General features: G+C 40.1%; 2 protein-coding genes across 2 annotated transcripts in view; both read left to right on the top strand.

Moving 5' to 3' along the window:
• The first annotated feature begins 6,906 nt into the window (after positions 1-6,906).
• On the top strand, positions 6,907-7,815 carry LOC117294714 (somatostatin receptor type 4-like). Its single transcript, XM_033777226.1, has one exon. It carries the CDS (start codon positions 6,907-6,909, stop codon positions 7,813-7,815), a length of 909 nt encoding a protein of 302 aa, XP_033633117.1.
• Positions 7,816-10,940: 3,125 nt separating this feature from the next.
• Positions 10,941-21,690, top strand: part of LOC117294547 (Fanconi anemia group I protein-like) — a 45,765-nt gene continuing 35,015 nt past the window's right edge. Inside the window, exons 1-8 of the mRNA XM_033777005.1 lie at positions 10,941-11,086; positions 12,952-13,148; positions 15,337-15,540; positions 16,894-16,979; positions 17,756-17,923; positions 19,648-19,771; positions 20,701-20,789; positions 21,447-21,576. Coding sequence (XP_033632896.1) covers positions 13,044-13,148; positions 15,337-15,540; positions 16,894-16,979; positions 17,756-17,923; positions 19,648-19,771; positions 20,701-20,789; positions 21,447-21,576 — 906 coding nt within the window. The 5' untranslated portion in view covers positions 10,941-11,086; positions 12,952-13,043. The remainder of the gene's footprint in view (positions 11,087-12,951; positions 13,149-15,336; positions 15,541-16,893; positions 16,980-17,755; positions 17,924-19,647; positions 19,772-20,700; positions 20,790-21,446; positions 21,577-21,690) is intronic.

Below are 21,690 nucleotides of genomic sequence, written 5' to 3'. Positions count from 1 at the left end.
CATTTTTTCAGTTCTGAAAATACTGGAAATCCCTAGTTCAACTAGGTCTGTACATGTACATATGTAACATCCTCTAAATAAAAAGGGCATTATTCCATTTTGTGAAAATACTAAAATAAATCCATTTTCATCAAGACAAAACAAAAATGGATAGAAATATGTTATTTAAATTCAATGTTATATTTCACATTTAACTTTTTATTTTTCCTTTTTAGATCTCGAATATAATTTGTGTAATAGTTAGCGCTATTAAGACATTTTTAACAAGGTCTAGTTTGTCGTGTAGGCGTAATTTTCCCAACAAACATTTGGGGAACATTTTAACTATCATAGATACATTTTCAGGGTTTAAATTAAGTTAGTTTCCCCCCATTCTGATACCTGGGCCTTCAAAACAGTTGTTCAGGGTACTAGGGTACTTAAAGTCAAGTTTTTGCAAATATTACTTTGCATTGTGAAATTTTGTCATGCTAAAGTTTCTTCATTATTCTTTTGTTTGCTTCACAACACTTTCAGCGAATAAACATGTAATTATGGTTATGTGTAGCTTTGCTTTTAATAATTGTGTGTGTATAGATAGCGCTATTTGGACATTTTTTAACAAGGTCTAGATATCATGTAGGCGTAATACTTTGATTATCACATCAATCTTGGTGGGGGAAACTTAACTATTTAGACACATTTTCAGGGTTGAAATTATTTAGTTCCCTCCCCCCCCCCCCCCCCCCCCCCATTTTGATACTTGGGCCTTCAATACAATTGTTCAGGGTACTAATGTACTGGTTAGTTTTTGCAAATATTACTTTGTGTTGTAACATTTTGTCCTGCTTAAGTTTCTTCATTATGCTTTTGTTTGCTTCTCAACACCTTCGGCGAATAAACATGTCATTATGTTTATGTGTAGCTTTGCTCCATAATAATTGTGTGTGAATTTTGATTTATTTTTGTTGTGCACTGTATATAGAAACCTTCTGACCAGTTGACCATCCAACACAACATTGCACTCGATAATGTTGAAAGCACTATTTTTATATCATGCTTATAAAACATTGCAAAGTGGTTATAAATGTTTCCAAACTACAAACTGTAGATTTGTTACGAATCTACACTCAATCAACTGTTGAGTGTGTAAAACTAAAGTGATATGTCAACTTGAAAATTATTGTCTTTCCAAAAATAATATGGTGTGAAAAACTGAGCTGAAAACATAATAAACTGCTCACAAAAAGTAAGGAAACTTTTCAATCCAGTATATTTGTTATTATTTATTACTCTCTTTGTATATGGTATATATCAATGCAAAGCTGAACTGTTCCTCTTTAAAATGGTACCACATTTGCAATGACTACATGTTGCTGAACTTGGCTACACGAATAACAATGAGGCAAAGTCACAAATCAAATGTGCCAAAATTACCGTTGTCTGTGCTAAAATGGTCAACAGGTAATGCTCCATTATCAAACCGATCAAGCTTTTCAGAACCATTAATGGTTTACACGAAGATTTGCACCAGTGAGCTCATCAGAAACAATTTACCCTCATCTCTTGAAAAACACCTGGTTTGATGGGTATTTGCAAGACGATATTCTACAGCCGATTGCAGTCCCATACTTGCAGACTCGTATACCAAAATGCCATCTTTCAAGATGACAATGCTCGCCCCAATCGAGCCCGACTGGTGACTGACTACCTGAACAATGTTGGGGTGCACCGGATGGATTGGCCCGCTAACAGTCCAGACCTGAATCCCATGGAACATCTGTGGGACCAGCTTGGCCTCGCTGTCCGCGCCATAACCACCAACACATCAACTGTGGCTGACCTAACCAGGTTCCTTAATGAAGAATGGAACAAGACTTTTGTGCAGCATGAGAAGAAGGTGCCAGGCTGTCATCAACGCCCTCGGATCATCCACTCGTTACTGAACTTCTTGTATCAATAAAGTGTATTAATATCAGTAAGTTGTCTTGCTCTATACCAAACTTATTGTCTCAATAAAGTGGATTAAGATCAGTAAGTTGTCTTGCTTGTTTGAATTACAGTGTCAATTTGATTGTTCACACGGTAACACAAAATTGCTAATTTTGGCACATTTGATTTGTGACTTTGTCTCATTCTCATTAACGTGGTCAAGTCCAGCAACATGTAATCATTGCAATTGTGGTATCATTTTAAAGAGGAACAGTTCAGCTTTGTAATGATATATACCATATACAAAGAGAGTATTAAATAATAACGAATATACTGGATTGAAAAAAGTTTCCTTACTTTTTGTGAGCAGTTTATTTCAATTTAATGAGACATTTTCCAGTTGAACAACTTGTCCTAGGATTATTAAATTTGGTTTTTACCCATACACCGATGTGTGTTAGCACTGTATACTCAGTACTTTCCCGAGTCCTGTGAAAAAAATATCACAGGCATGTTACTCGGGTGGGATTCGAACCCACGACCCTTGCAATTCTAGAGCAGTGTCTTACCAACTAGACTACCGAGGTTGCCCGGCAGCTAGAGGCAGTTCGAATCCTATGTTTTGGCAGCGGGTACCGCAACGATATAATAGATGTTAAATTTGCATCGGGGATAAAGAATATTAAATTTGGTTTTTACCCATACACCGATGTGTGTTAGCACTGTATACTCAGTACAGGACTCGGGAAAGTACTGAGTATACAGTGCTAAACACACATCGGTGTATGGGTAAAAACCAAATTTAATATTCTTTATCCCCGATGCAAATTTAACATCTATTATAGTCCTAGGATATAAAAAAAAAACGCGAGACAAGTCCTTTGTAAGGAACTCATCCTAACTCGAGTTAAGACTATTCTTTACTCTTTGTAAAATACCCCAGTGTCTTTAAAGGCAGTGGACACTATTGGTAGTTACTCAAAATAATTGTTAGCATAAAACCTTACTTGGTATTAAACGGGTAATTGGGAGAGGTTGATAGTATAAATCATTGTGAGAAACGACTCCCTCTGAAGTAATGTAGTTTTCGAGAGAGAAGTAATGTTCCACGAATTTGATTTTGAGACCTCAGATTTAGAATTTGAGGTCTCGAAATCAAGCATCTGATCTGACAGCACACAACTTCGTGTTTTTTCTTTCACAATTATCTCGCAATGTCAATGACCAATTGAGCTCAAATTTTCATAGGTTTGTTATTTCATGCATATGTTGAGATACACCAAGTGAGAAGACTGGTCTTGGACAATTACAAATAGTGTACAGAGTGCTTTTAAACGTTCATGCATCCATTGGCACAACTCTCAGCCAAAGGTCTTCATTGACCCCAGCGAGGTTGGGTAAGTTGCATAACAATAAATTCAATGGTTCTTCTATTACAGTTTTGTATCACAATCCGTTTGTAAAAAAAAAAACTAATTTCCACAGTAAAAACAAATTTCCTGACAATAATCATTTTGTAAAAACGAGCCATAAACCAATTATTTCCATTATTATTCCCTGCTCGTTCGTGGGATAAATAATTAGTTTGTGAAATAAATCCCCATAAACCAATTATCTCATTTATTTTCTGTTCTCACGTTCGAAGGAGGCTTCGGGGTGACTGGCGTTTTCATTTATAGGAAGCCAACAAAATATGTTATTGTGCAAATACCTTTTAAAGACAGTGGACACTATTGGTAATTGTCAAAGACCAGTCTTCTCACTTGGTGTATCTCAACATATGCATAAAACAACAAACCTGTGAAAATTTTAGCTCAATCGGTCGGCGAGTTTGCGAGATAATAATGAAAGAAAAATCACCCCTGTCGCACGAAGATGTGTGCTTTCTGATGCTTGATTTCGAGACCTCAAATTCTAAGCTTGAGGTTTCGGAATCAAATTCGTGAAAAATTACTTCTTTTTCGAAAGCTACGTCACTTCAGAGGGAGCTGTTTCTCACAATGTTTTATACCATCAACCTCTCCCCATTACTCGTAATCAAGAAAGGTTTTATGATGATAATTTTTTTGAGTAATTACCAGCAATAGTGTCCACTGCCTTTAAGCTTATTTCCCGTGAAAACAAAACTCGCCTTTTACCAAGGTTATTTGTACATTATTTTTGTTTTTCGAACTAGGCTACTTTATACGCCCCCCCCCGTTCTTTATGTCAATAAATACAAATTGGCTGTGTATTTATCATTAAATAAAACTACATTATGTGGTGACTTTGACCCGAAGTATTGGTGGCCAGTTTAAATTAAAATGCTGGGCGGCCACTTTTGAAAAAAAAATCATCCTCTTTTTGGGAAACCCCGGACGATTGACTGGAATTTTCCTTCACTTAGCCTGTGTTTGTTGTCAAGCCTAGTGTTTGGATTATTTTTTTTTTTGCGTACTGCCCCTCCAGCAAGCAAGGGTCCTGTTTGGTTTTGCAATGGCCTTTTTTTTCCTTCTTTTTTTTGAGGGGGGGGGGGGGGTCATGGGGCGCTGTCAACTCAATTACTTATCTTTGTGTTGCTTATATTATGTCCATGCACTGCCCGGGTAATTTTAAGCCCATTCATTTCATCTACTAAACCATTGACAGTCGACAAAGCATGTTTTACAAATGCTGTAGGCTAGGTGTACACTTTTGTCATGTCCTTTTTAATTAAATCACTGACCCTTGTTGATTGACACCCCTCAAAGACGAGTGGTATAACCCAGCGTATGACATCGTGACGTATGATCTGACCAGTGCCAACATTTTTAGAACTGCTTATAAAGCAGACAATATTGCTTGACATATTTCTGCTAAGCAGAATAATGAGCAGGATATTATAGAACATGTGACATTGTAGTTTGGCTGGTATCCTAAATCTGGTTAGCACAATTTTGTTGTGATTCGCTACTTTTTGTGGTTAAGCAGTTTTTTTGTGCCTTAAAGTTGGACACTTTCGGTAAACAGTATTATCCAAGGCCCACACTTCGTGTATCACAACTTATAAAATAAAATAACAAACCTGTGAAAATTGAGGCTCAATTGGTCATCGGAGTCGAGAGAAAATAACGGGAAAACCCACCCTTGTTTCCACACGTTTCGCCGTGTCATGACATGTGTTTAAAATAAATCCGTAATTCTCGAAATCGAGAATTGATATTGTTTTTTCAAAAAGTAAAGCTGAATTTCATGGAATAATATTTCAAGAGAAGTCTTTCACCATCTGTAAACCTTGTAAGTTATTTGTAAATCTCTGAACTCTGATAAAAAAATTATGTTCCGAAAGTGTCCATATCTTAGAGCAGCTCTGTTAATTTGGGCCCTAGCCTTATTATAGAGTTGTAAGCATTGCCCATTGTGACGTTGTCCAATGGTGGGGTTTAATATTACAATGTCACAAGTATAATGGACTAGTCCGCACCTTAGGGTTTTTATAAGACGAAGGAAACAATTAGCATACCCATGCGCTGATAGCGGACCGGGTCCTCACTGCAGGTATAAAGAAAAGTTCCAAACTTAGTCAGTTACTTCTGCGTTGGGTAAAACATCGATCACACCCACTCGCTCCTGAGATTGGTTGGGAATTACCTACCCCCGGCGGTGGGCATGCTTAGGACAGGTTTATGACAAAGAGGGACGTGTTCATACTTGTTATATTCCTTAGTCATGAGGTCGTCACTGTGTATTACAAGGCATTGGTAATTTCTGTGAAATAGGTGAGTACGGAGCGTTTCAATTTGGGGGTTGTTTATTAACTTTATCATTAATTTATAAAATAAAAGGCACTGGACACGTTTGGCAATTAGTCTAGTCGTTAGAAAAACCTTACTTGGTAACCTTTTTGGCAACGGAGAGCTGTTGATATAGTGTAACACATTGTGAGAAACGGCTCCCTCTGAAGTAACGTAGTTTTTGAGAAAGAAGTAATTTCTCACTCAAATTAATGGTAAAAGACTTAGCTGAAGCATTTTAGTATGCATCTGAAAGCACACAAAGTAATGCAAGAAGGGTGTTCTTTCATTATTCCCATAAAAATTCGATAACTAATTGAGTCAAAATTTTCACAGGTTTGTTATTTTAAACATGTTGGGATATACTAAATGAGAATACTGGTCTTTGAAAATATTATCAAACGTGTCCAGGGGTTGATTTCACAACGAGTTAAGACCAGTCTCGTCGAGTTACTCGTGCCTGCATTACAACACACGGGACCAAATGCTTTACGTCCCATCCGAATGACGAATCAATAGCTGAGTGTCTTGCTTAAGGACACAAGTGTCACGCAGGGGATTTGCACCCACACTCTTCTTGGTATAGTCATATTAACCATCGCTACGTCCTTCGGATGGGACGTGAAGCCTTTGGTCCCGTGTGTTGTGTTAGGCATGTAAAAGAGCACAGTGCATTATCAAAAAGAGAATTGTGGTTCGCCCGGCGTTTCTGGTTTCACTGAGTGACGGATATGCCTGCTGTTTAAGAAACCACTCAATCATATTTTGTATCTTTTGCAACTCCACGGTCGTGAGTTTTGTCAACCGGCAGCCGCACTGCAAACAAAAGCTTTTCACCAACAGTTTTACCAAGTTGATTAAATAACCATCTGATTTAAAACAGACAAAAAGTACGTTTCCATCTTTGCTTTATTTGAGTCTTTGCCAGGCCAGCTTTTGTGGTAGGAGGTCTTTCGTACAAAATTGTGTTTTCAAAACAATTATCTTTGGGTTGTTTTGTTTTCAGATTTGCATAGTTGGCTTTTTGTATCAACTGTTGTTGCAGCTATTTGAGGCGAATTGAGGGACCATTGCGTGGTGCTTTTGCCGGCACGAATAACTTCGATGACCTTTAACTTTATAAGAACGTCTGCAGGTCTATTGTATGTAGGCCTTCCAATCTCGACTATAAACAAACTTAAACAGCTTGTCAAGACACAGTTTCCCCTTATAGTTTCTTGTCTTTTTCTGGTAACTTTCAAGCATGGCACTATGCAATATCACAGAATATTGCAGCGATGCTGTGCTGGCCATTGAAGTGTCTCTGGGGTGCATTGGTACCGTGGGCAACCTACTAGTGGTATGCACTATTGTATGTGTCAACTTCCTACACAACTATACCAATTACTTCATCGCCCATCTATCCGTTGCCGATGCACTTGTATGCATTTCGATCCAGGTTTTTCAGTTCAGATACCTTCCCCCGGCCCTGGTGAACTCGGCCACATGTCTGTTGTTCTTTGCCAGGGTGCCATTTTTTGTGTTCTTGAGTGTATCCTCGTTCGCAACCCTGTGTTTGCACGCAGAACGATACATAGCAATCGTTCAACCCCTCCAGTATCCGCGTTTGGTGACACCAGCTAAGGTGAAATGTCTCCTTGCCGCAATCTGGATTGTCTCGATCTTGACGAGTTTGTTCGAAACTACGTCATCACTTACGTATGATGAATCTTACAACGTGTGTTACATCACCGATCCCGATGCCACGTGGAAGGCTGCTTTCGTGACCTTAAAGGGGGTCATACTAACGGGGCAGCTTGTGGGAACCATTGTTCCTTACGTCAGAATCATGGCCAACTTGAGAGAATGTGCAATACGGCAGGATAATCTCCGCGTGGATGAACTGTTAGAGGCCCGTCGGCGGGTTGCTAGACTCTTATTGTTTACTGCTCTTGCGTATTATCTGACTTGGATCCCCGTTGCGGTGGTGTACGTACTGTTGACATTTGGCGTAATTGTTGACCCCACGTATTACGACGTAACTGACATTATTCTGTTGGCGAACTCGGTGGTTAATCCGTTTATTTACGCATTTAAGTATAAAGAGTTTAGGAAAGGGTTTGCGAAGATGTGTCGTATGGGGGCAAACAGAGTCCACCCCGTTGAATTTTAGTTCCTTTTCGAAATATTACGGATTGGGCTTATTTTATACAGGGGTGTACACCCCACAACAGAACATCGAGCTCGATATTATGGGTGCGTTCGTTTAGCTTTCATGGGTCGACCCGGTCTGCCCCGGTGTGGCGGTTTCAACTTTCCGCTGTGTTCAGTTTTCCGAATGACCAAATACGGTAGCATTACGTCATGCGATGCCTGCGCACAGCAAGCGAAAGTAGTCCGTTTTTAGTGCCGTATTGAGTCATCCATTACCTTCCGGTAGCTGTCATGGCGGCGTCCACGAGTCGAGTACAACTAGCGGCAAACGCGTGGATCGTATGAGTTGTTTTTTATGCAAGCAGAGTGTGACCTGCCTAAAGTTGTACCCATGAATACATGTAAAGATGGGGCAAGAGATTATGTGACTACACAGAAAGGAATCGTAATATAAACAATTTGGGGGTCACTGCTGAGAGAACTACAGTACTCGCCAGGGTACTCGCGGCGGTATCTGACAGGTCACCCGGAAAACTGAACACGCCGGAAAGCTAAAACCGTTTGAGCAACGTGTCGAAATTTCCGGCTACGTCACCCGGAAAACTGAACACGGCGGAAGTCTGAAACCGCCACACCGGTACGTTCGAATAGTTTTGACGGGGCTTACCCGGTGTGGCGGTTCCAGTTTTCCGCCGTGTTCAGTTTTCCGGGTGACGTAGTCGGACATATCAGCACGTTGTTCGAACGGTTTTAGCTTTCCGGCGTGTTCAGTTTTCCGGGTGACCTGTCAGATACCGCGCACCGCGAGTACCCTGGCGAGTACTGTAGTTCTCTCAGCAGTGACCCCCAAATTGTTTATAATTACGATTCTTTTCTGTGTAGTCACATAATCTCTTGCCCCATCTTTACATGTATTCATTGGTACAACTTAAGGCAGGTCACACTCTGCTTGCATAAAAAACAACTCATACGATCAACGCGTTTGCCGCTAGTTGTACTCGACTCGCGGACGCCGCCGTGACAGCTACCGGAGGGTAATGGATGACTCAATACGGCACTAAAAATGGACTACTTTCGCTTGCTGTGCGCAGGCATCGCATGACGTAATGCTACCGTATTTTGGTCATTTGGAAAACTGAACACAGCGGAAAGTTGAAACCGCCACACCGGGTCAGCCCCCAGTGCCCTGCTTGGAGTGGGTCACATTATTTGGGGGTGACCTGAGGTGCATGCCGACACCACGAGAGGGCGAGTGTGATCGTTCGATTAGCTCTTGTCAAGGGCTTACCCGAGTGAGCACCGCACCGCACCGCAGGGTCGACCCAGGGAAGCTAAACGAACGCACCCAAAGAGGCCTTCAAAATATTCCATTTGACAGATTTGATTAGCCCCCCAAAATGGTTTCAGTGTAAAACAAAATCCCTTAAATTAGTCCTATTTGCTGAGGGGTGAAGGGAAATTGTTTTCAAGCTTGATGCTCGGACTTTTTCTGGAAAGTTACACTGGTGTAGGGATGTTTTTATTTGGAGGGGGAATAACTCGACGGGCCTGGGGACTCCCCAAAGTTGAGTAATATGGTTAAAAATTAAGTTCAAAAGCTGTCAGACTTCTATAATATATTTGTTTTCCTTTTTCTTTTTACATTTAGCATTTTGCACATGGGACGTTTATTTAGTTGGGTGGTTGGTTCGAAATCCCATGGCCCACCGAGTGATTACGCCAATGTGTGCGCATCGGTGTAAGGCTAAAACCAAAATTAATATTCGCACAATGTAAAGTTACCACTGCAAGTATTTTTGCCTTTCCACCGTTTTAGTTAAAATATTATTTTGAACGCAACAGTCATGTTCAAACAAGGGAAACATAAAAAAGGCTCTGGTTTATGGTTTCCTTTCGACTCCCAAAAATGGTGAGTTACGAAACAGTCTAGCCCCCCCCCCCCCTCCCGTAATGGTTGTGGAGTCCGTAAATGAAATGTGACTTTTGTTTCATTGACACCTGGGGTGGATTTCACAAAGAGTTAGGACTAGTCTTATCTCGAGTTAGGACCAGTTACTCGTCCTAACTTAGGACTATCCATGCAATTTGTATATCTTCTAGGACTAGTCCTAAGTTAGGACTGGTCCTAACTCTTTGTGAAATCGACCCCTGCATCTGTATCTGTATTGTTCTCCGTACAAACACCTGTTGAGGTTGTCGTCGTTTTGTCGGGTAGGGGTCAAAACGCAACGCAGCTTGACTAGTTGTTGTAATGTGCTTTTTCTGTCACTTGGTGGGTGTTGCTAGAGTCTAGCGCAGCCTGCTAGGGAAATGCAAGTGGGGCAGCAGGCGACCCGCCCCCCTTCCACACCCGCAACGGCAGTGTACAAACATCTTCTGATTGTGCCCTCTTTTGAATCATTCTCCTTCCAGCACATGGGGAAGGGGGCGGGATGGTGGGGCGGGAGGGATCTAAAACAGCAAACGTTTAAAAGTTAATAATTGGGAAAACATGGAGGGTGGTTCACTTGTCGTTCTTAGGTGTTTAGCACTGAGGCCTACTCTAGTGTAAATTAAGTTAGGCACTGGACACGTTTGGTAGTCAAAGACCATCTCACTCGGTGTCCCAGCACTAAAACAAACCTCAGAAAAATTTAGCTCTCATTTGGTCAGAAGTTTACGAATGTATTTTGTGTGTTTTGTTAATTAAAGTCCCGTCGAAAGACACCTGAAATGTTTGGTATTTTGAGGTTTATACTTTAGCTTCATTTTGTTGTTTATTTTTATTATTGTAGTTTTATTTTCTTTTTCTTTTTTAACTGGGTTCCTCTTCAACTGAGTATTATGCCGCTGGCCGTACCTTTGTAGAGCCATCCTCGAGGCAGTGACGTCAGCCCAGGCACTAATGCTCAAAGCGAACATTTTGGCCCCTTTCGAATCCACGGCTTCGGTTTTTCCAGATTCGGCTAAGGCTAGCTTGGCCCCGCGGTTGTTTGGACATTCGCCTGCTTTGCGTACGCACTCGGCCCGCCCTCGCTCGTATACATGTAGAACGGATCCTGAAGTCGAAGCCGTGGTTTCGAAAATGGCCTATGAATCAAGTGACCGAAGTCTTACTATTGGGGGCGCCCTCCAGTCGCCGCCGAATGTTGCCAAGAACTGCCGGGTATTCCCCGCGCCAAGTCCGAAAATTTTAGTCGAGACTAAAATTGTGAAAATTTACGGTAAATCATACATTATTTGCCCGTTTTTTATGAGAGCAGAGTGCAGTGCAACATTCTTTCCTCATAACTAGGGTTGTTATGAACCAGGTAAAGTATGATTTAAATATATGTATTTGTTAAAAAGTCTGTGTGTGTTCAGTTCAGTGATGCGGTGTGATTTGACACGTCGGCAGCAGCATGCAACCGAATAGAGTCGGCCCCACGCTGCTGTCATGCCTCCACACACACTCAACTCATTGCATGTGACATTCACATTGGAAACAAACTGACCATGCTTACCTACCAACACAACGACAGTGACACTGCCATGACTGACATAAAATAAGCTTGTGTGGAAAAAAATTTACGACCCCGCGGTAGCCCTTCTTCTCAATCTCAGGGTAAGAAAAAAAGATCAGTGGAATTTAAGTTAATTAAATAATTAAGGGTGGATAAATTGGTGGCGACGTACGGAAAATTATCCGCTTTGTGTGTATGTATCATGGGTAATGACTATGAGTCGGAGTTGAGATCAAGATGAGTTGTAAATTCAATTTTCACATTATTGAAAAAAAAGGGTTTTAAAAACATACCAAAGCCAAGCTAATTTTTTACTCAATAGAAATAGAATATGACCGTACGTGGCGAAGAAGACAAGGTCATCCATCCATAAGGTTTATCACGAATAGCAAAATATCAAGAGAGGGTGCTGTTTAACCCACACAAAGGTATAGGCGTTGCGTGCGTGCATCGTAGAAACTGCATAGAAAAAAAGCGCCCCATATGCCTTCCCACAATGCATTGCGGTTCAGAGCTGCTAAGCACAAAAATTTGTTAAGCATGAAATTTCTTCCTTGATAAAAACAAGATTACCATCAAAATTTTCACGTGATTTTCAGGATAAGCAAACAATAGCTAAATACCAGTAACAAGCAATATATGCAACAAATGGAAATTTGGTTGGTATGTAATCCTGTTTTTATCAAGGAAGAAATTTCATGCTTAGCAAATTTGCGTGCTTAGCAGCGCTATGAAATTGGGCCCTTGTTGGAGGAAGAACCTGATCAGTTTACAGTATCAGTAGCCATCCATGGAGATGTAGAACTATCTGACTGTATCTGTACAATGTAGGGACCACACACTACATCCATTGTGTAGCCTCACTTTTGTTCAGCTCGGCTACTACAAAATAATTAGGAGGTCGTTTCCGCTTTCGTCTCTGTTCGTGGAGACGATAGCGGATTGAACCTCTCATCATAGTTCTAGGACTCGGAGTAAAACCAAAGAACAAATAAAATGTACTGTCCCAGCAGGAAAGTACTATTAAGACTAAAAAAGAGTAAAGAGTCATTTATAACATGGAGATAGAAATTATATAATAAACAAGAAGTTTGCCGTCAGAGATTTGGCATATTTATACCTAAATAAAAAAGTAAGTGGCAGTCAGTATATACATTGATCATCATGTATCCGAAAACTATAAAAGAAAATTTATTTATTTGACATTTACCACCGATTTACAGGCCTGGAATTTGAACTGGCCACTTCCATTGGAAAATCTTAATTAAAGTCTATGGGAAACTTTTGAAGGGGCACCAAGGCCAAGACCAGGGCAATGGAGGCAATGGTCAGAGATATTCCAGTATCTGTGATTTTCCAATTCTTATTCTATCAACCCTTTTCTCAAACCACGGCTTGGGCTCCGGCTCAGGCTTAGGCTCCGCGCGCTGTGTACGCAGCTCAGCCTTTAACCTGCATTTTCAGCGCGTATTGCTGATTGTACCAGCACGCGGAGCCGGAGCCTAAGCCGAGGTTTGAGAAAAGCCCCTTGCTTATCAATCTACTTGTACAAAGAATTGATTTGTTGGGTCACAAATTTAAATGATGAAAAGGAAAGCACTTGTAAGATAAAGTGGGCTGCTCATATTTTCTTTGGTTGTAATTCAGAATATGATGACTTATTTTATGCACAGGTGTGGTTGCATTAACTACAGAGCGAACAAGAACCTTGTTCTATACTGTGCCCCGCTAAGGAGGAGAGAGAACCATCTTCTCATTCATCATCATGGCTCTTGGGAAGAAACTACTAGCCCTCCATAAGGACCTCGATAAGCAGCCAGGGAAGAAGGATGAAATATTGAAGCTTCTCAAATCATCAACAAATGAACAGGTGCTAGTTAAGGAGGATTTTTTGAAAATTTGCATGGTGGAAATACGATAGGCCTATGGAAAGGTTTGCGCTAACACCAAGTTATGACTAACTGAGTTGGGGTGGTTCTGAAAAGAACCCGTGGTTTCAACTAGACGTTTCGATCATCGCTTTCTCCAGATGACGATCAGAGCATACTGATCGAAACGACGAGTTGAAACCAACTGTTCTTTTCAGAACCACCCTAACTCATTTAGAGATATAGTCATTACATGGTGTTACCGCAAACCTTTCCATAAAGGGCTAGTTACTATAGACGTCACTCGAAAACCATAACATGATTCGCCCGCTACCCGCCAGGCAAACCTTTGTGTTTTGGCAGCCAGCAAGAAAGTACACGATGCAATCTTACCATGACTACGCGCCTTTTTGCTCGGCAAAACATGACGTGTACACTGTTTCATCAACAGAGTGTGGTTTAAACGTAAACATAGGTCACATCGTCTATACAGGGCTAGAATTTGGGTGAAAACTGCACTTGTAAGACTACAGGGTTTGTAGCTCAATTTTTTTACTGGACCAGAATTTATTTTACAAGACCAGGGCTTATGTTCCTAGAGCTGCTTTGCACAAAAATTTGCTTAGCATGAAATTTCTTCCTTGACAAAATTTGTGCTTAGCAGCTCTATGAAATTGGGCTCTGGGCTCGATTTTCACGAAGCATTGAGATTCATTGTAAGATGAGTTGTCCGTTTCATCATAGTGATTTGTATTGTGACATCACACTTTACTATAAGCAACTATGACTACAGTGTATGTAGCTTTGTTTCATGCGAACCTGTGTAAACTGCAGAAGGAAACCGGTGACACTATTAAAGGAATACGTTGCTTTGGATCGGTCGCGTTGGTCTATAAAAAGCGTTTGTAATCGTTTTTATATAATGCATATGGTTGGAAAGATGTTGTAAAAGTAGAATACAATGATCCACACAAATTTGCCTCGAAATTGGGTGGTTTTCCTTTTACTGTGCGAACTAACACTTTCGGCCATTTATGGGAGTCAAACCTGTGACTCCCATGGCCGACCGTGTTAGTCGACGAGGTAAAAGGAAAACCGTGCAATTTCGAGGCATGTTTGTGTGGATCATTATATTCTACTTTTACAACATCTTTCTACCCATATGCATTTTATGAAAAACGGTTACAAACGCTTTTCAAAGACCAACTCGACCGATCCAAGGCAACGTGTTCCTTTTTACCAATCGGAAAATGTAATGGAAGTGTGAATACCGTAAAGCCTTGTGGTACCTTTTCTGTGTACGAATGCTATAAAAATGCTTAGATTATTATTATTATTAAACAGCTACTTGAGCAGATTGTTTTTAACAGAAATTCTATTTTAAGTTGTTAATTATATGTTTGTTCACACTTTAAATGTAATTTTGATATGTGAATTTTTTCACTTTTGTAATTATCGATTAAAAAATCAGGCCGCAACCTCAAGGTTTTGAAAATCTTAAAACACTTTAAACGTCATTGACAGTGCGCGTCAAAATGACAATGCTTTGACATCATGTCTGGGAGTTTTCTTTGTTATACCTCCACGCTGCAACAAAGCGGCTACACAAGTTGGAGCTCCCAACAATGATGTTACATGAGTGATTTTGTAACCGAGCTTTCCGCGAATCTTTCCGAAAAGAGCTGGATAAGGGTTTTCGAAATGATTGGGTTTTTTTTTACACTATTTAAATCTTTTTATAGTCATATGACTTGATTTCCTTATTAATTGAAAACATTTTAAAGACACTGGACACTATTGGTAATTGTCAAAGACCAGTCTTCTCACTTGCTGTATCTCAACATAAGCATAAAATAACAAACCTGTCAACATTTGAACTCAATCGGTCATTGAAGTTGTGAGATAATAATGAAAGAAAAAAAAACCTTGCCACACAAAGTTGTGTGTTTTTAGATGCTTGATTTCGAGACCTCAAATTCTAAATCTGAGGTATCGAAATCAAATTCTTGGAAAATTACTTCTTTCTCGAAAAACTACTCCACTTTAGAGGGAGCCGTATCTCACAGTGTTTTATACTACCAACCTCTCCCCATTACTCATTACCAAGTAAGGTTTTATGCTAATAATTATTTTGAGTAATTAGCAATAGTGTCCACTGTCTTTAATATTATTATTATTGATGTTGTTTAGATCTCTGAGGCACTTCATCTGCAGCTGAGGAGACCGGATGATGGGAGCGTTGCGGAGGTAGTTCGAATCATCTTCCAGAGTTCCACAGACTCTTCCGGTGCGAGCAGACGACTCAATGTCTACAAGGTGGCTATCAAACTCTTACAAGATCAGTACATCACCAACAGAGCAGCCTCAGAAATTGTGGGCTTTCTTCTCATGGAGGTATGGATGAGGACTTTTGTTTGTGTGCAAGTGAGTGGCGTCTCGAGTCATGGCCGAGCGGTTAAAGGAACATATTGGCTTGGTTTGGACGAGTTGGTCTATAAAAAGCGTTGGTAAGCGTTTGTTATGAAATGCATATGAAAGATGTTTTAAAAGTAGAATATAATGATCCACACAAGTATCACTCAAAATTGCACGGTTTTCCATTGACGTCATGATTTAACATGATCGGCCATTTATGGGAGTCGAACATTTCACTCCTATAAATGGCCGACCGTGTTAGTCGACGAGGTAAAAAGAAAACCACGCAATTTCGAGGCATGCTTGTGTAGATCATTGTATTCCACTTTTACAACATCTTTCTACCCATGCATTTTATAACAAACGGTTACAGAACGCTTTTCAAAGACCAACTCGACCGATCCAAGGCAACGTGTTCCTTTAAGAGCATCGGATTCAAGCTCTGGTGTTTGACCAGCAGAGTGTGGGTTTGAATCCGGTCGTGACACTTGCTACGTAAAATTGGGGAGGTTGTGCTTTCTGCTCTACCTGCCAGGCTTTGGACTGATGATACCCAAGCCTACACCGGTATGTACTGTTTCAGCCCTAGGAGTAGGTGGCAACGGCCTCTGAACAAAAATAATTGTAGCCCACACCTTGAAGTGGCCTTTAGGCCTTGTATGTCGGGCGGCATGCTTTAAAAAAAGAAGTATTGTGTGTATTTTCAGGCCTGTTGGCTTAGTTTTACAAAGGGCAAGGGTACCAAGGCATTTTCTCCTTGATAAAGGGCACCCTGTGAGGAAATTGTAAATTTCTACTGCAGAGCATTTCAAGGGCACCAAGGCAATGACCCAGGGGCATGAAGGCTACAGCCTTCGTTGCCTCGGTGAAGTATAAGGCCTGTATTTGGGAGGTGGTGCTTTGTGCTCTACCAGCCAGGCTTCTGATGGATGATACCTAACCCAAGGATTAGGTGGCAACGGCCCCTGACAAAATAGTTGATTTGTAGCCCACACCTTGAAGTGGCCTTTTCAGGCCTTGTGTGTCTTGCGACTTGCCGACTTGCATACAATTTTTGTTTTTAATTATTGGGCGCTGTTAAAGGGTTTTGATACCTTTTGTAGATGACATACATTTGTAGCCATGACATGAATCCCTACTCACTGTGAATGAAGATGTGTGTAATCTCATTTTACCTGTAGAAGTTTCAGCTTTATCAGACGCCAGGTTTTTGAGGAGAAAACAAAATTGAAAATCTGGTGTAAGTACTGCATACTCCGTACTTTACTGAGTCCCGATGCAAATTTAACATCTATTTTATGATTAGTATGTGTGCCATTGTTTACTCCACAGACAGATAATCTTGCAGCCGGTCATTTGGCTGAGCTAGCTGGTGTCTTTACCGATGCTGTCAAAAGAAAAGAACCGACCAATGGAAAGTAAGTCCTATCTTTATCAATTCATTCGTTCAAATTGTCACTGCTTAAAAGATTTGGGTCCTTTTTGTAACACAAAACACAATAACAGATTTACATTAAACTTACACCATTTGAAGATCTAATGAAAGCAGTAAGCTTACCTTAAAATATTACTTGCTGAGGTGCTGTAGTTTTTTAGAAACGAGCAAAACAATGTCATGAAAATATGTTTTTACATGCTAAACATTTTTTTTCTTCTCGTGATCACTGAGACAAAATTTATTTGTGTGACTTCTTTTACTCGTTTCTCAAAAACAACAGTACCTCAGCAACTAATATTTTCAGGAAGGTTTTCTACCATCATTATCTTCTAACTGTGTTGTTTAGTGTAAATCTGTAGAAATTGTGTTTTTTTGTCCTACAAAAAGTACATAGACCCTTTAAAGACACTGGACACTATTGATAAAAGAACTTATTTTCAACGAATATAATTTTGAGACCTCAGATTCAGAATTTGAGGTCCTGAAATCAAGCATCTGAAGGCACACAACTTTGTTTGACGACTGTTTTGTCTTCCATTATTATCGCGCAACTTTGACGACCAATTGAGCTCAAATTTTCACAGGTTTTTTGTTTATGGATATGTTGAGATACACCGAGTGAGAAGACTGGGCTTTGACAACTACACTGTACCAGTAGTGTCCAGTGTCTTTAAATTTGTTTTTAGTCATTGCAAACTGAGTTATTGAGTATTCTCTCATTGAGTTTGATTTATTATTTATTTCCTACCCTCACAGAGCGTTTGAACTCCTCCCAAAAATCATCCTTTCTCTGGCCGCCAAGGAAACGGTGTCCTACGGCAGCAACACCATGAGCGGTGCGGAATACAAAGATCATGTGATAAACACACTGTCGTCCAGCAGATGGGATCCGCATTGTATTATTCACCTAGCTGCCATGTTCAGGTTTGTCAATGATAATAATAATATACAAATAAAGAATGTTTATGAGTGCAATGGTGCGAATATGTTCATAATCATGAGTTGAAAGATGGAATGTTCTATTCAACGAGGCGGAGCCGAGTTGAATGGAACATTCCCTCTTTCAACAAAGGAAAATATTTGCACTCTTGCACGAATGAAAAACATTCATTATTTGTTTTGTTCAACATCCAAGTAGATCTTTTTTCCATTTTGATTGGAGGATATAAATTTCAAAACAAACAAAGCGTCTGTTTTGAGACACGCAGACGCGAAATGTGTGCCTTGCAGTAACACTGCTGCATTACCAAAGACGCGAACGCAGTGATGTTTTTTACTCGCCGTGCAAGAGTACTTTTCGGATGGAACGAAAAAATGCACGGTGAGTGGCGTAGCATGCAATAGTACTTTTATTTGCGAACACGTGACGGACAATCCTCAAATCAAATGGAAGGATCTGCTTGGGTGTTATAAATAGTATAAGTTATCACACATGCGCGAGTGGAATACAGAAAAATATAGCGCTTCTGCATCCCATATCCAACGTAGCCAAAGTTTGATATGGGACGCAGATGCGCTATATTTTTTCCGTATTCCACGAGCGCAAGTGTGATAACAAATTTATCTTCCAGCCTCATTAAGTCAGTTAGGTTGGGTTATGTTTTTGTTTTTGGTTTTGCACGCGCACAGTTTAGAATGTAATTTTTGCACTGACCGTATTCAGAGCATGCTGCATTGACACTCACAATACGCAGAGTGCAGTGTAAAAACTTGGTGTAGGTTATCGTCTGATATCACACTCCGGTTCGAGCATCTGGTTGGAGGATCAGCACGTACACTGGAAGATAATTATAATTACAACATTTATAGAGCGTTATATAATGCTTAAGTTTCTAAGCGCTATTACCAGACTGACAAAACAGATGGTAATGAGATTTATAAAGTGTCCAATAAAGGAGCTGCTTGAATGTGGGTGGGTAGCTTGTTGCAAAGTGTTGGAAGTATGACTCGGAGATAGCACGCGTCATAGCGTGTTGCGGGGCCCCGGGGAAGGCTGAAAATTAGCGATGGAAGAAGAGCGAAGGCATCGGGTAGCTGATGAAAGTCAAGATGAACGAAGGGCTACAAGGTCTTGGAGATATACTGGGGCGAAATTATGAACAACTTTATACTATACATGTATATATATATTTTTTTTTTAAGAAGAAGAATTCATCAATATGTAACGGAACATTCGCTTTGAAAGTCTTCAAAAGCTTAAATTCAAATTTTAAAAGTTTAAAAGTATCATTAATTCACTGTAATTCACAACCAGCCTGCGATAATATTAGAAGGGTTTACTGATGTTAGGCGGGACATGATTTGGGTATGGGGTTCCACAGTTATTTATTTTAGTTCTTATTTTTGTTTTCGTTCGCTTTGAAAGTCTTCAAAAGCTTCCATTCAAATTTTTAAATTTCGGACATTTTGGATACAATAAAAGTATCATTAATTCACTGTAATACACAACCAGCCTGCCGTAATACTAAAAGGGTTTAAAACTGATGTTATGAGGGACGTGATTTTGGTATGGAGGGCCACAGTTATTTATTTTTGTCATGAGTTTTTTTTATTTTTTTTTTTTACCAAAACGTCCTGTACCGTCTGAGGTTCTACAGGTATAAATCAAAATGTAAAAATCCTTGCCATTTTTGTTCTTGTAATCCTAGGGAGGTTTCATTAAGTAGTGACCAACTGAAGTTCATCATGACCAAGATCATCAGGCACTGTAAAGACATTGATCTTCAGGAAATGCCTCCATTGGTTTATCAGCTACTGCTCCTAGCAACTAAGGTATAAATGTTGAAGACTCACTTATTTAAATCTACGTAGTTACGTAGTTACCCCGTTCTGTCCAATAGACCTTAATGAGGTCACCCAAAGAACATGTCTGCTTCCCATCAACCAACTAATTCAACGCCGCCGCTCTGCCTTCTTCGGTCATGTCGCTCGCCTAGCTGACAACATCCCAGCTAAAAAAGCTCTAAAGCATCGCCAAATGTAATCATTTGATTTTTTTTAATCAGCAAATTGTGATAAGTCTTCACCCTTTATCTTGTTTAACTAGCCATTGACCATCAAAATTGTAGCGCAGGCCCAGAATTAACCACACGGCACACGCAGCAATTGCAGTGGTGCCCTGTGTAAGGTTTTGGTACACATTTACATTTTCCTCATAGAAGTGCTCATTACTATAGGAAAGTTGCTCTGCCACTCTAAGAGAAAAGCTCAAGGCCTGGTAGCCCATTTTATCAGTCAGTGATTTAAAGGCAGTGGACACTATTGGTAATTACTCAAAATAACGATGACTTGGTAAAAAGCAATGGGGAGAGGTTGACAGTATAAAGCTCTGTGTGAAATGGCTCCCTCTGAAGTAACATAGTTTTTGAGAAAGAAGTAATTTTCAACGAATTTGGTTTCGAGACCTCAGAATTAGATTTTGAGGTCCCGAAACCAAGCATCTGAAAGCACACCACTTTGTGTGACAAGGGTGTTTTTTCTTCCATTATTATCTCGCAACTTCGACGACCAGTTGAGTTAAAGTTTTCACAGGCTTGTTATTTTATGCTTGTGTTGAGATACACCAAGTGAAAAGACTGGTCTTTGACAATTACCAAAGGTGTCCAGTGTCTTTAAGGATCTGTATAGATGGATCTTTCTTGGCCCTTGGTTGGTCTACAAACAGTGATTGGATGTTTTACTGTTTTTGAATCCGTACATAGGGTCATAAGAGACTGGTGTTCACTGGACTAACGTCATATCTCACAAAGCAAGACAAACTCTGCAAGGATCAGCATCAAGAACAGAACCAGTAAGTTACTCTCAAATCTTTAAACAAGTTCATCTGGATTGTTAAAGATCATGAATTCAAAGACTCGTTTTTACAAAACGAAAGTTATGTATGATGTTACTTACATATAATTTAGTAGTTACGTTTCACTCCTAAGCTAGGAGCTTCGTCTGAACCAGTAAAGTGACGCCCACTTCCAAGGGCTTTGATACTTTTTGTAGATCACATTTTTGGCCATGACATGAATTCCTACTCACTAGGAATGTGTGTAACATAATTTACCTGTGAATAGTTAGCTGCGATAACAATGCAGGAATACTGAACCGGGCTTAAAGGCAGTGGACACTATTGGTAATTACCCAAAATAATTATTAGCATAAACCTTACTTGGTTATGAGCAATGGAGCTGTTGATACTATAAAACATTGTGAGAAACGGCTCCCTGTGATGTAACGTAGTTTTTGAGAAAGAAGTAGTTTCTCACTAAAATATTTGAATTGATTTTGAGACCTCATACGTGAGGTTACCAATTGAGTCCAAATTTTCACAGGTTTGTTATTTTATGCATATGTTGAGATACACCAAGTGAGAAGACTGGTCTTTGACAATTTACCAAAGGTGTCCAGTGTCTTTAACAGTGTGTATTAGTTCAATGAATCCCATTTTCATTTTAACCAGAAACGTTGAAGCCTTGTCGACCATATCTCAGGATGCCTTGCGCCACATGGAAGGTACCGTCATCCTTCACATTACGTTTGCTATTAAGCAAGACCAGGATCTAGGCAAGGAGTTCATCAAGTTTCTTGAGGTAACGCCATTCATTGCTATATGGAAAGGTTTGCGGTAACACCATGTATTGACTATCTCTAATGAGTTGGGGTGGTTCTGAAAAGAACCGTTGGTTTAACTCGACGGTTCTTTT

Source organism: Asterias rubens, chromosome 9 (assembly GCF_902459465.1).
Source record: "Asterias rubens chromosome 9, eAstRub1.3, whole genome shotgun sequence".
Lineage (NCBI taxonomy): Eukaryota > Metazoa > Echinodermata > Asteroidea > Forcipulatida > Asteriidae > Asterias > Asterias rubens.
The sequence above is the reverse complement of the archived record's forward strand: the minus strand, read 5'-3'. Positions and strand labels throughout refer to the sequence as shown.